The 15,173-nt window shown below is 44.0% G+C and overlaps 1 protein-coding gene across 3 annotated transcripts in view; it reads right to left on the reverse strand.

Moving 5' to 3' along the window:
- Positions 1–611: 611 nt before the first annotated feature.
- The window catches only part of si:dkeyp-23e4.3 (rho GTPase-activating protein 7), a 44,585-nt gene continuing 30,023 nt past the window's right edge, over positions 612–15,173 (reverse strand). Inside the window, exons 1-14 of one of the 3 annotated variants that reach the window (XM_027000104.3) lie at positions 14,017–14,236; positions 10,866–10,937; positions 10,656–10,737; positions 10,461–10,524; positions 8,889–10,162; positions 8,534–8,704; positions 6,316–6,475; positions 5,932–6,130; positions 5,517–5,730; positions 4,290–4,404; positions 3,760–3,981; positions 3,425–3,642; positions 2,689–2,862; positions 612–1,800 (exon numbers count right to left, since the gene is read on the reverse strand). In XM_027000104.3, the coding sequence (XP_026855905.2) occupies positions 1,692–1,800; positions 2,689–2,862; positions 3,425–3,642; positions 3,760–3,981; positions 4,290–4,404; positions 5,517–5,730; positions 5,932–6,130; positions 6,316–6,475; positions 8,534–8,704; positions 8,889–10,162; positions 10,461–10,524; positions 10,656–10,737; positions 10,866–10,937; positions 14,017–14,029 (3,087 nt within the window). In that variant the 5' untranslated portion in view covers positions 14,030–14,236 and the 3' untranslated portion in view covers positions 612–1,691. Of the gene's footprint in view, positions 1,801–2,688; positions 2,863–3,424; positions 3,643–3,759; positions 3,982–4,289; positions 4,405–5,516; positions 5,731–5,931; positions 6,131–6,315; positions 6,476–8,533; positions 8,705–8,888; positions 10,163–10,460; positions 10,525–10,655; positions 10,738–10,865; positions 10,938–14,016; positions 14,237–15,173 lie in introns of those variants that run through there. The other 2 variants (XM_027000105.3, XM_081718825.1) reach the window with 2 other exon arrangements.

Genomic DNA, 15,173 nt, shown 5'->3' on the forward strand with positions numbered 1-15,173 from the left:
GAATTATAGGTGATTTATGTAGAGTCTTGGTCTGATAATCAGTATGGAGATTAATTGAACTGATTTCCTTTAGTTTCAAGGCCTTTGGTTATTCTTTACTCTTTGAACATTACCAGCACTTTCCTGATAATTTTAAGTGTGAGATTGAAATTATAGATGTGGAAAAAAATACTAATTACTTGGTGAAGCTCAGGTAAATATCTTGACTTGCTTTGCCTTATCTTAATGCAATAATTCCAATTCTTCAGCTTTTGCAATGTGTTATGGGTTTTCAAGCAACAGAAGGAAAAAAAGTGTGTAGAAATAAAAACACCCTAGTGTGTAGTTTCCCGCAGAATATTTATAGTAACATTCAGTTTATTTACTTCATAAAGCAGAACACCAAGAGAAGGTTGAGGTGACCTTACATGTCCCAGAAGCATAACACTGAGTTCATAGAAAGAAGTTGTATAGAAAGGAGTTTGGTGTTTATGGGCTGTTGGTAAAAAGAAGAATGGGAAAAAAACCCCAACATGTTTTCATCTTGAAGTGATCACGTCAAACGTACTGCGGTAGATCAAGTGCCTAGCTGCATTAAATTGAGCAAAAGGAAAGGACTATAGCAATTTCATTATTTGCAGCACCTTTTTTATTTCTTGAACATGAACAATGATGTGTTCCATATGAGTTTGTTTTTGAAACACAAATGTTCATAATTGAAGCAACTTAATGCATGGGCTACATTTCACGTGCAAAAAAAGGTCCTAAAACAGAATTTGTGCTGAGAAGTGTAAGACAACTCAGATTTACTGAAAAGTACACTGGACAATGAATGCTGTTGAGTAGAACTGGTTAGCTTAAAAGGCTGTTTAATTTGTTTAATTTCTTATATATGTTTAAATAATCTTTTCTGTAACGTTTAGTAGGTCACATTAAATTATATTAAATTGGCATAAAATATTTATAAATTGAATAAAATGAATAATTTTTAAATATGTACAAATAAACTCTATAAAAAGTGAAATGCAGTATTATTTAAAGGGACTACAGGTATTTAGTCAGCAACTTCAAAGGACTTTATAACACGTCACATACAGATGGATGTGCTTAGCTTGATCAGACACACCTTCAAACATAAATATAAATATGTCTATGCTACACTTTCCAGCACATACCTAGACTAATCAGTGTCACAGTCACCAATGTACAAAAGAATTCTTACAAGGCATCTCCACCCCAACCAAGAAGTAGATCTTCACATTGTCCCCTAGTACTTCTCTTAACGCTTGATTAAAAAAAAAAAAAAAAAAAAAAAAAAAAAAGCTGTGTATAGCGAGAGTGTCGGAGACAACCTTAGCGCTGCATTAGCCCTCGGGAACGGTCTTTCAGATGGGATGAGACGTTTCATTACTCTGACACTCTCCCTTGTCAGTCTCGATAAAGCCAAGTGGACCTGCTCTTGCAGCATCTCATCATACTGTTGTTGTTTCTCATTGGCAGGGTGAATTGGCTCTGCATTCGAATGGTTCCGTAAGTCTTCCCGGTGCTCCCTTCAGAACAGCTTTGGAGATCCCATTCCTCCTACCTGGCCCTCTCGCAGATGGCCATATCCGCCCCCCCCCCCCTTTTTTTTTTTGTGAGCAGGGTCTAGCAGGTAGTCTCAGGGGTTATGAAATTGTCCAGGGTTACAATAATCGCTCTTTGTACTCCTTTCATGCCCTGGAATCTTTCATCTTGGGTCTAAAGGAGTCCCTAATTGCCACCAGGGAGGCTGAAACCAGGTGTCCACCAACTTTATGATGCCACTCTGGAGATCGGCCCCTGATAAACAGAGACAGAGTAGAGGATAAATAACCGAGCCAGGCCTCTGGCGTGCCATCACGAAGACATATGGGCCACTGGAGCCTGAGACAAAGACTGGTTTACTTTCAATTTCCTGCTCGGCTAATGAGATCGGCCCCATTAGGCCTTCAGACAATGTTAAGCAGACTTAAAAGGAACAAACAAACAGAATGTTTTAAGTAAGCTGCCATAGGACTAAATTAATGTCACAACAAATTATTACTCTACCTACCACGATTTTGTGTTTTTAAAAGTGAGTTAAGGGTAGTGGGAAAGGGGGTGTAATTCGTTGTGGTGAAAGAGGCTGTGATTAACTTGAAGCAGTCATAAAGGTTGTCATTGAGATAAATTGCATGACACTGCATTGAAATACTGACCCATCTCTAGCAGTGTATTGACCCAGTAACTTTTATTAAGGTGATATATATAATGTCCTTCCTTAACTGGAAATACTAAACCAGTATCTAACTCAGTAATCAATATGCAGTAATAGACCATGGGCTTTGCTTTGGCATGAAAACATACTGTGCAATCAGAAAAATATATAGTGTTTCTTCACTTACATTCCCAAACCTGTGAGCTAGGTAGGTGCAGGTAGCACAATATTTTTACTGCTGCAGGATTTCACTGTCACAACACATCCCTAGGTGTGCATCTCAGTTTTCCCACTACTTTATGTATTATAGCCGCGTGTTTTGATTATTCTACTTCAAAGTTTGCATTTGCAAGAGCCTTCAGATCACAAGAGTCATGCTGGCAATGAATTGCTCACCTCTACAGAAGAAATTCCCTTGGGGCTATTTATCTTTACTCCTCATGCTTCATAACCCCACCCCATGCTTTTTCACTTAGACCTGTGCTCCTCACCTGGTATCCATCCGGCAGAAGTATGTGAGCCGTGACCTTTTTGCCCCCATCGGCTCCACCAGAAACAGAGAGCAGAGCACTTGAGCTATGACCCCCCTGGCTGGGATGTCGCCATGTTCCACCGAAGTGGCCGCCACAAATAATGGTCCTGAGGAGGGATCGGAGTTCCAGGTCCTGCAGGTTGAGAAGGCGAGAGGTTCAGTTGCTCTGTGGCCCATACGAGCTGAACACTGCTGTTGTCTTCTTGAGCTGTGGGATTGCTTGCATGCAACTACAGCAGCAGTAAACAGGATTCCATATGACATGGCAGGCATGTTGTAAGTTACTGGTGCCAGGGGAATTTTCTCTATTGCACTCATTTGTCACAGACTAGGTGAATTAAACTTGGATGAGACCCATGGCAAATACATTTGTGTGGTTGTACTTATTCATGCTAGCAACCTGCTTTTGACATGTCACTCTAGGCCTCCCTGGTATTAACACAAGGAATTACACAAGGGCACCTTTCCAAATTTGCAAAAAGACAAATGTTCTCCTGACTTTGCTTTGTGAAGGATCATATTGCTTCTGCCTTGTTCCTTTGTCTTAACAAATATCCTGAACTGCAAACAAAAAACTGATGACATTTTGATTTCTTTTCCTCAATAACTGCGGAACTGCAGCTACATGGAGAGCTTCTGCACATTAGTACCAGCAATTACGCAGAGGCACTCAAAGCCAGTAGGTGGCTCATTACCTAAGCAGCACATGCTGCAGTGGTGGCCTAGCCCCAGCTGCCTGCAGGGTGTACTCATAGACTTCTGCCTGCTTGTCCAAGGTCTCCACCACCTCGCTGTGCTCCAAGTCACTCTGCCATTGCCCTGTTTCCCTCAGGACGCGCTGGAGGACATCGTGCTGCGAAGCGTCCACATCCACCACCCCCCTCCACAGTGGCAAGGGGTAGCCGTCCTCCACCTGCGACAGAGGCACTCTGGGTTACCATCTGCCCTCCATTCTCCTTGGGAACACGCAAGGTCCCTCACACACTATCCGGCTCACTCTATCTGGATGTTGGGACAAATTAGCACTCGCCTTTTTAAATGCCACATCCACGTGGTCGGATGTGGAGCAGGTGACCCAGCCTTTGGGCTTCTCCCTGGCCTCCCTGATGAGCTGCTGTACACAGAGGTCCAGTCTGGAACGGTCTGCCAGATCAGTCTCATCACTGCACAGATGAGAGCTGAAGCTCCCATCCATATTAAGGATGTCTTCGCAAAAGGTGCTTGGGTTCTGTTCCTCCCAGTAGTGTGGCATCTGTATCAATGTAAGATTTAGTCTGACGCACAAGTGGTATTTAGGGATTAAAACTCAATGACCTACAGAGTTAGCAAAATGTGTGTATGGGTACATGCGTGCGTGCGTGTGTGTGTTTGAATAAACATTTAGCATTTCTACAGAACTGTTTACAGATTTTTGGACATCATTAACTAAATGCCACAGTGTGTAATTTCATTTTTTCAAAAGTTCATTCGGACCTTATTTTTGTGCCCAGTTTATCAGTATATGTTTCCACTAAAAACACCAGAAAAGCAGATTGTATCACACAGAAATGAATACAGTACCTGGAAGAGTCGGATGCACTCAGTCACCATATGGGCCAGTCCCTGAGTAGCAGCCAGATTCTCACTCAGATCCCTCTGGTCTGGCCTCCCCAAGCTGTACTTCCTTTGGCTTGACCTGTGCCCGAAAAACAGGAAACTTCCTAAACATTACAGCTGTCACACAGTGTCCGGCTGGCATGCTTTGCAGAGTTCCAAGTTAGTATTGTTCCTTCCTCTTGTGAAAGACTTACATAAGAGGGTACCGATATGATAAGAAGTGAATTTTTCCCTTTTGCGTATTATTTTCAAAAGAATATCAAGGTGTTGGATAAAGTTGATGGAGGCACTGTTACTGTTACTTTGTTTTATCCTTTCTCTTTCCCACAGTCCCCTAATTCTTTTCCCCAGTGTTTCTCCTAATGGCACTCAGCAACTAACCACAGAACAGATATCAATCTGCAGTGCACCAGTTCACAGCACTCCACCCAGACCTCAGCAGCTAGGCAGAAGGCGCTGACTGGCACTGCAACAGCTGGCTCGCTAAGATGGTGGAACTCGCTCAATTGGTCCTGTATCAGCTGCCTGAATATGTTTACTCTCTGGGGCCTGGCAGTGACAATTTCATCTGAGCCACCCACCCCCGCCCAAAAAAAATGGTTATCTTGGCCTGTCCTCTCTAAACGCAACGGAATAGGATAGGGGAGTGGACAGGGCAAGTGCTAAGTATTTATAGTGTCCCAGGACAACACAGCCAGCAACTGGAGATAACTTGGTGTGGTGAACAGTTGTGCCTAAACCCTGAGGGCAAAAAAAAATGGAGTTCAAAGAAGTGCTAATTTGAAATATTAATAATTTTTATAAAATCTCTCTCTTTCTTAGCTCTCTTCTAAGTATTCAGCCAGTTGAGGAGCATTACAAATATATTTGGCTCATCTTGATGAAATTAAAGGCAGATGTGGGACTGTGATGTGTTACATAAGTATCCCTTGGGTGAAAAAGTGTTGCAAAACATTGAAAATGGACTTTGGAAGTAATGCAATCTTTATTGTGTAGAAATGCCCCACAAAATAAGTTCTTAATGTTGCAAGAAAACGTGGAACCAATTAGAATAAAAATGTCCATTGTTGGTAAAAATACATAAAACACTTGAGGCAACCTAGCATATGCACTCAGCATTACATTATATTATGGAGAGTTAATTGTGAGAATAACAGACATTTCTTGTTCTCATTGGCAACCTCAGAGTACCTGGAGCTGGTGCAGTCTCTCTTGAGAACGTTGAGATGGAACAGAGAAGGTGCCAGACACACTGCAATATTGGTGGGGGTCATTTGGTTTTCTTGCACACAGGCCACCACGTCTTGGAGGAAGAAGAGCAGGCTCTGAAGGGCTTCCCTGTTTTCATCTGGCAGGAGGAAGATTGCTGCCTGGGCCGCCGCAAACTGCTGATCCTTTGGGAAGTCTGTGATTGGATGAGATGGATGCATTGCAATAAGTCTTGACATGGACCCAATGTTTGGAAAGCCAGGTGTCAGGTCAGAATGTGAAATGATGATTATGATGATGATGTAATCTTCTATGTTGAAGTAAATTGAATGCACTTGTTTTTGCAGTACCACTATAAAGCTTTAGTATGATAGGTAGTCTGCCTTGGAATGCTTACACTGGTAGATGTGCAGGAAGCTCTCGCACAGCTTGCTTGAGAAGATCGGCTCAGGCAGGTCTCGGAAATATTGCTTCAACATGTCGGCTACGTCAAAGGCCGACTGGTCCTCAAAGGAAAAGTTGTCAGGGTCAGCCTCTACCATGTCCCTCAGGTACTGAATTCGGGATTTGAGCCCAGATTTCCGGAAGAGGCCAACCTGTCAAACATACATGTTACTTACTTGATAAAACATGTCTCTATGATCATAGCAGTGCTTAATGAATCAGTTTTAAACAAATAATTGAAATAAGCATTAAGTCCAAGGTCATTAGCTGCTTTGGCATCAGCCAAAAATCATGTCACCTAATGTTTACAGCTTTTATGGATGGTGGGGAAGCTCACCTGATCCAGACATTCGGTCTTTAAGTACTCCATAGCTCTGAGGATGCTTGGGGGCAGAGGCTTTCCTGACTGCTGGACACTGTGGAGCAAAGGCACCCCGAACACCTTCCTGCCCTTATGCTCAGATGCCTTTACCTTTCTGTACACTTTGGGCACCGTCCTACAGTGGGAAAACATGAGTCCTATTAGACCATTAGCTGCCACATATATGCAGCATGTCCTGCGTATGCACTACTGTAAACATGGATTTCTTCTTAGCAGCCCTGTGAGAAGGTTTTTGAATTGCTTAATATCCCTTGACAGAAGCATCTCTTGTGCACCAAGTCTGTTTATGAGTGTGCAAATTTGACATTTCATTTGTCTGCTGCAGTAAGCTCCTTGGAATTTTCTCTTTACAGAGTGTTTGAAAGCCAGAGGAAGCCAGTATTAAAGAAATAAAGCAATTAAAGTGGGCATGGTGGTTATAATCCTTGAATACATATTGAGCTGTTAGTGAAGGGCTGATGATGAATTTCGGACTGTCCACATTGGCTCATATTGATTTACATTCTGGAAAGCCCGTTTTCATTAACTAGTGAACTGACTGCTGTGGTTACAAGCTGTGCAGCTGAGGAGATAACCTGACAGCAATTTAAGGGATGCATTTAATTATTTCTATATAAATCAGGTTCAAGCACCACCCGACAAAACTTCAAAGCCAGTCCAATCTCAACCTGCAGGAGCTGACCAGCCCCACCACAAATTTTAATATAATATAGTAATCTTGATCACATTGCTTTCCATTAGTCCTTCATTTCCAATCTGGCCTTCACACTTTAATGTTGGCATCCACCTTGTTTCATTAGCCCAAAGATGTTCCACTTGTGACTGAATATGATTGTCTTTATGCAAGAGGACCCTGACTTCCATTTGTTTATTAATAGCCAGCAGCTGATATTGTCTTTTCGAGAAGAGACGAGAGAGAGAAGTTTCTGGACTGCAGCAGGCGCCAGGCAAGACTTATCTAAAGTCAAGTACTGGATGCTCAAGCAAGAGATCAATATATTATATATATATATATATATATATATATATATATATATATATATATATATATATATATGTATGTATGTATGTATGTATGTATGTGTGTGTGTGTGTGTGTGCGTGCGTGCGTGCGTGCGTGCGTGCGTGCGTGCGTGTGTGTGTGTAGACCATGGTTTGGGTGAGGATAGGGGACTTAAAAAGGTTATTTCTTTCTTTTGTAGTTAGCTCAATGGTTGTTAAAGCAAATAGACCAATTACTCTCTTCTCAAAAAGTCAATTATACTGTCCTTTTTGCCTTAGTCAATCAGTTTTACTCCAGATCAGTACACAAATGCATAATGTCAAATGGATTATTAATTGTTCCTTGGGGAGTCAGAGATGCAGATCTGAAATGTTTAAGAATGTAAAAAAAAAAACCCACCACCAAACAATGACTAAATGGCAAATAGGAACTAAGGGCAATAGTTCATAGACAAGCTGGTGGGGCTGTGCATTTCCTATGTGGAGATATCTATGGTCACTGCTATCAACCACCAAGTGATAAAAACAAGCTTCCGTTTTATTTCCATCCAGGCAGGTGTAAACTTCTGTGTTTACATCCCAACCAACAAATGCTGAAGGAGCTTACTTGTACATTGTGATCAGTAAGCATCAGGATTGCTAAGCTCTGAACCCTTTCATGCAGACTCTGAAGCAACTTCTGGGAAGGTGGACAGCTGAGGAGATCTTCAGGGTCTGCGCAGACCAAAAAGTACCACAGCAGACATTTCTTTTTGCTTGAAATGAAATTTTGTGTCACAAGCTTCCTCCAAAAGCTGAGAGAAAAGTTTCTGATGAAGAACCTATGCTGTGATTATAGCCATGCACTGTACTTTGTCATGCAGTTGAGGGGAAAGGCTTCGCTCTCCCTTTTTAAGTGCACCACTCTTGAAACCTCCTGTTTTGTCTGCCAAAGTTGCAACTCTATAAATAATGACGGAATCTCCAAACAGGTCTCGCTCTCTCACTCACTAACACTCTCTTGCTCATTCACGCTCACTTGTTCTTTCCATCTCACTCTCACACTCTAACTCTCTGTCTCGCTCACTCACACACGGGTGCTCAGTTGGACTACCCTTTCCTCTCCTCTCCCTTCATTTCACCCTTGTTTCTTTATCCCTCCCTTCTCTTTATCTCTCTTCGCCTGACTTACCAGTTCCAGCCTTGCTTGCTGAAGGGGGAGTGCTTGTCCATCAGAGATGTGAGCCGAAGCAAACTGAGCCTCCGCAGCACAGAGATGCTTGGGGCGAGCTGGGCCTCTGCGCCCGGCTTGGCTGCATTTGCTGTGAAGGCCTGTTCACTGGACCAGAGAAGCTTCTGTGTGCTAGAGTGCAGAAAACCATAAACCAGCATGATTAATATCCAGTCTGATTGCATATGGTAAGAAAGCATTTGCTATGGATTGGAGAAGGAGATTATTATCTGCTTCCTTTGTCACACCACTAGTGTGAAGCAGCAGACCTGTTTGAAGCTTTTGGTTTTTTACGGGCTGTGCGACTGTGTCTTACCGAGAAGGGTATTTGCTGCGCTGATGGGTGTGCGTCAGTGCCCATGAGCTCTTGTCGTAGCTTTGCTCTGGGCGTGTCTGATCTGCTTCGCCCGGCTCTTTGATCTCCAGATGGATGTCAGTCAGAGAGGAGGGTGAAGGTGAGCTGGAGTGGGAGAAGTCAGAATCTCCATCTTCAGACAGTTTCTCTGTCCAGGAGGTGACCAGCTGCTGCAGTCCGCTAATCCGCTCCATGACGCTGTCCATGGCTGAGAACACGTCGTCGTCCATGATTTGCAGATTGTCCGGGACATTGTCGTAAATGCTGACGCGGTGGTCATACGTTGCCAAGGGGCTACAGACTGGCTCCAGTTCTTTGGAGCTGCTGCTTCTGCACCTGCGGCCGCGGTAGCCATGGAAGCTCCCAGTTCTCCAGTTGACGGAGGTGTTGTCAATGGGAGGGAGGATGGCACTGTGGCCCAGGGCAGTGGGGAACGTGCCTGGCTTGTGCCCGGGCGGAATCTTGAAGATGGCGTTGGCATTGAGGTCACGTGTGTGTAGCTCCCGCTCGCCCAAGTGGGGGTGCTCTCTCACCTGACCGCACAAGTCTAGAGGCTTGCAGTTGCTGCGGACCTTTGCAATGGGGCTTGGTGTGCTGGCAACACTGCTGTTCTCAGATGGACTGCTGCTGCAGCCTGAAGGCGGTGAGCATGATGCTGGGCTGCTAGGCTTGTCCCGCAGCCCCACGGCATTAAGCTGCTCAAGCATGCCCTCACCCTGGCCCTCCTGTATCACAGGACTACTGATGACTAAGTGGCCTCGCTCGTTGCGGCCGTGAGACCACTGAGTGGATCCCCGGAGCCTTAGCTTCTCCACCTTCCGGAGCAGGCCTTGGCCCTTCTTAAGAGACAGCCTGTCAGGAAAGCACTCTTCTCCATGCATGCTCTCAGGCTCGCTGGGGGACGGTGGCCCACTGCAGGGGCCATCAGGGGACTGGGGCTTGAAGGTCGATGAGGAGGAGCTTCGGCTCATCCTGGTCTCTCTGGGGGACCTGTGGGCACTGGCTCCCCCATCACTGTCACCGCTGCTGGAGCTGTGCGTGGAGAGGGTCTCGTGGTGCTCGCCACCATCCCACAAAGAAGCCTCGCAACTTCGCGATTGCCTCAGGCTGGAGGCAGGGATGTCCGCAGATGGCAGGAAGTCCATACCATCCATTCGAATCCAGCACCTAGTCTTCCTGTCATAGGACCACTTAGGGCTGATGGCATATAGTTCCTCATACTCACCATCCTCACTCTGGATGAAGGAGAAATGGGTAGGAGTGGGTTTTGCATAATGTGGATAGCAGGACTAACATGTGAGAGAATAATCATGTGTTAGGAAGAACTCTAACACTTAAGATAGTCTTTGAGGCTTTGAAGTTCATGCCAGCCTTTTATTGCTTTTTCATCAAGTAATTATGGGAAGGAAGTATGAGTGAAACTTTCATAGAACAGCATTCCAGATGTTTGTGTGCTTCTGTGAAAGTTTATTCTCTGCAATGCTTTTATTTACATATAAAGGTGGCGCTCAGATGTATTCTTCTGAAACTCACCCTCCGTTTGCATCTGCCCAGTTCCAGCTTCATCTCAACACATTTGTTTAACGTGCCTAATCTCCTGGAAGCAGAAAAAAAGCATGGTGGTCAAACAATCTGAGTGTCACAGTGTCTTCCCTAAAACTTCACCCTCATGATTTGCCAAGACGTATATAACTGACTTCTACTACCAGGGAGAATAAATCCCCCTACCTGCAGAGAGAGTCTATAGAATCAGTATCCAGGAATTCATGATCACTCTTCACCCAGTCTATGTCAATGGGGAAGCGGCAATCTGGAAAGCAAACAAGGCGAAAGGAATTGCTGTGTGAACGTGTTTGCCGCTGATTAGTGCGCATGCGGTTAGAGCTACGCTCAGTTGATCGTAAAACACAACTAGGCATTTTGCAAATAAATATTTACCTTTGAAGAGCTGTGCATACTGGGGGAAGCCAGCTGCTCTGAGCCAATCACAAGCCTCCTTCACTTCAATCTCTACAAAGAGAAGCGGTGCATATAAAACGAGTCACTTCTAATTGCTGTTTTAACCAAGCAAACATTAAAGAGAATTCAAAACATTATTACCCTTTAATTGAATTTACTTTTTAATTGAAAGACAAACTTTTTGCCATTCCCTCCAACTTATCAGCCCACAAAGCCATTCTTTTATGCCTTCTTGTCTTTCCCCATTATTTCATTCAATTCCTGTGCTGTGAGGGAGTAGCCTAATTTGCTGCTAATTGAATGTCGTCTCCATTGACGTGGTGGATGGAGGGATGGTGAAGCAGCCAATCCCTTGGACTCAAACTTCATCACATCCTGCTGTTCCTCTGCCACCCATTTCCTTTCAGCTTTGTGGACTCTTTCCTAGCGAGGCGCAGCCAGGAACAGATGGTGGAAACAAATCCTTCCATCGTCGCTGGCCGGTGAGCCATAAAGCCCCACTGCCAGTGCCTTTCTCACAGGCAACCACAGGGTCAGGGCAAGACCACTGGACCGGCAGCTACATAGAGCAGATGGCTCTGATATGTAAACAGTGGATGGAGGGTGGACGGGAGGGCGGAGTGTGTGACATGCTCGGATCCATGCGGTCTGCCTTTGTGGAGGGCCCATGAGTGGGTCAGCCCCCTGCCATGTCCTGCCCATGCTGCCGTGGCCCACTGGTGCAACCAGGCAGCCAGATCATGTCCCGAATAAATGAGCCGCCGGGACCTCCCGCTGCAGCTGTGAATCGCTAAAGCTGTGGAAAAGGGGGCTGTGAGACTTTGTGTGTGTGTGTGTGTGTGTGTATCCACACACATGGAGGGACGAGGTGATGATATCACCAGGTAACATTTTTGGTCTGTGATATGCTGTTCCAGGCTTTGGCCCTGAAGCAGTTGCTGTATACAAGGACAGCATTCCCCTGCACATGCTCTTGTGTAGGGATTACACACACTTGGCTAAGATGGTATCAAGCAGGCCTCCCTCATTGCAAGCTAACAGGGAAGGGAACTTCCTTTTCCAAATACCCCAAGCGGCTCTACAGGAAAGCACGGTCTTAGTGCTTGGACACTGATAACGGATGTAGCGTGCGATCATAACCCATTCCCGCCCTGAAAGCCTCCGGAAACCTCCAAGCATCTGAAGAGCCTGGAAGGGCCTTGTCTGCTGGTGGTACGTGCTGCCTGGACTGTGGGCTGTGTGCACACACAAAACCCACACTTGATTAGCATCCGTCACCCTGGAGGGGCTGCAGTTCAAACAGCATTCCCTCTCCCCATCCCACCAACACCCATTCCCCCCATCCTTCTTCATCCCCTTAGCAGGCGGCATACACAGGGACGCGCCCCATTGATAAAGAGTTACAGTGGGTCCCGTGGAGCTTCGGCAGATGCCATAAATGCCTACATTTGCCTGAGTGACCCCAAGTTGATTGACATGAGAACAGCATCAGTGACAGCATCTTGTTTTCTGCTGACAGCCCATGTGGTTTTAACCTTGCACACATCTCGACTGAGAGTGGGCGGGGCATCCTTAAGCTTTCCAAATACTTTAGGAAGGTGCCCCATGAGAGAGAGTTTCAGAAGCTTGGGAAGCGGTGTTAAGCTTCCCAACATTCCAGAAGCAAAATGAGCAGACTCCAACGCACAGAGTTGGGTGCAGATGAAACGGTGCATAATCCTGCCTAACAGCGGCCTGTGTTTCCTAAGCGGCAGAGACACATAATCTCCCCAAATCTCAGACTTGGACCACAGTTTATTGACAGGTTTTGAAAACTTACAACACATACATATGAAAGCCCACAAATGAACAGCTTTTTTAAAATCTGCTTTAGCTTGCAGAGAAGGAGCAACTGTTGAATGTTTATTGAAATTGATTCCAATTGCAGCTCTTAAATTAGCCGCCACAGTCTTGGAACTAAAGGGACCAATGCTACAGTGGTTCTGCCAGAAATTCAGTCATTTCATGTAATTACCCATGTTGTTAGGAGGTTAACCTCAGCTGTCAGAACCTTATTTCAAGAATAATAGTATTCACTGCAATGTCATAATCAGGAGGACACAATAAGACAAACAACTTAATTACGGTGATGGTTCATTGCATTCTCAACCATCCCACATACACTTGACAGGACACAGAGGGTTAGAAATGGCGAAATAAAAATCCAGTGTTTTTCATGGCTTTGAAGCCAGATGCTCTCTCTCTTTCCATCACATGTAAAATTTTGTCAGTGACAGGTCTGATGTGGGTGCATGCATTCCCCTGTGCTCTTACCAGGTTTGGCAGGTAGAGCAGCATTAGGTCATGAGCATCATTGCTCTGTTGTTGCCTCTGGTTGCTAACAACAATCTGCACAGCTGGGCCCAATGAACAGAGCACCTGTGGTCCTTCTTTAAGATTAGATTATCTACACTGAAATGTGTAGTTTTGAAATTTCAGTGCATCTTACAACAGTTAAATCAGACTACCTATTTAATATTTGTATTGTAATACAAATGGAAATCTTCCAGCATACACTGTAAATATGGGTTTTCTTTTTCTGTAAGGTGTTAACAAATTACATAGAACATTATTTGCTGGTGAGAGTCTTATAAACAGGAAGATACTGTTTATGGATTATATTATGGATCAATCTTTTTTTTCTGTCTTTAAAAGGTTTAACAACTATGCCAGCAACAAAAATCTATCTTTGGATGGAACCTAAACAAATTGAGGAAGTTCTACCAGATCAAAATGATTAAATGGTTCAAACTTGTTTACTCACAAAACCTTTCTGCCCTTAATTAACATAGACATTGAGCTCATTAACCTGTTGCACCTTCTACAGTGTCTCCTCCAAAAGCCAGCCTCTGCTCCTCAATGACAGAACTGTTCTAATATGTGAATCTGACATGGGAAATTTAACAGAACACTAAAGATACTTAACACTAAAGATATACAGTTCAAACAGCCTTCTGCCTTAAAAATTAATGCATTACATAGGTTTTGTAAGCATTTTTGTAAGTTATACAAATTATAAATATGAATAATCTTTTTTGTCTGACTACTAAACTGGGTTAACACAGAAAATATGCATAAAACCTTCACTTACTTGTTATCAGCATTGTTGTAGAGTAGTTCGTGTTGTTAGGAGTTCAAACAAAAAAATGAATTGCCCGTCGCAAATATTAAAAAAGCATAATAAATTGTTTTAAACATGACAAAATTATGACTTTAAGCAAAATGACTCTAGTCAAAGTTCTTGTTTACAGAAAGAATTCTAATTCATATGAAGTCCTCTTATTCAGACTCGTGACATAATGAAAACAGTGGGAAGGCGTTCCCCCTTGCTCTCGCTGGACTGTACCAAGTGCTCTCAACTTTGACTGAGAGGGTGGTTCCACAGTGTGTAAAAGAAAGGCAAAGGTTAGATTTGTGTTCAGAGTGCAGAAGAATACGTCTGGCACTAGTTGTGAGCAACCGAGACATATCTGGCCATTTATGTAGTAGTCATGAAACACTTGGGGCATGAATGTTTAGTGCAAAACAGTTTAATGTTTCAACTGATCAACTTCTAACAAACATGTAAAAAAAGGAATTATGTGCAGCTGTGTTGCTACAGTTATGGTTTGATATACAACCCGCTTAGACTATGTGGTCGAATGTTTAGTAGGTTGGATACATCCCCAGTTGCGTGTTTCATGGCAGATCTTCAAATGAGGTCAAGAGAAAGCTGCTTCCTTGCCTGAACAATGCATCCCTTCAGGAAACGTTGAGAAGCCAACAATAGACGACTGAGAAGTGCGTCATCCTGAACAGCCAGTGTAAAGCCTATCAAAACATCTATCATACATCCAAACTAAACAATCCAGGCCAAGCCTGTGTGGAATTCCACCCCGCAGTCTCACAGTACCCCAACTCCCCATAACCTTTTATACTTTCACATTAAAGCCATGGCTGGAACCACTGATGATTCCTGTGCAAGTCCTGTGAATGCAGTCGGAATACCTCCTGCTAAGTATAATTACTTAAAAACATGGAACATGTATAGTCTGCTCATACAACTTGAAGGCTAATGACCACCCTTAAACTATGGCAATATTGGCAAAGCCCATCACAGATAATGGTTTTTTGACTCTAAGGCTTCATTACGAAGGAGTCCTTGATGTCCCATTAGCACTAATGAGCCTCTTAGGTGTTTGATTACAACCTCACAAAAAACTTGAAGTTTCCAGCATTTCTGTCTTTGGCTTAAAGGGAAGAGAATAA

Source organism: Electrophorus electricus, chromosome 8, assembly GCF_041902795.1.
Source record: "Electrophorus electricus isolate QZ-2024a chromosome 8, ASM4190279v1, whole genome shotgun sequence".
NCBI lineage: Eukaryota > Metazoa > Chordata > Actinopteri > Gymnotiformes > Gymnotidae > Electrophorus > Electrophorus electricus.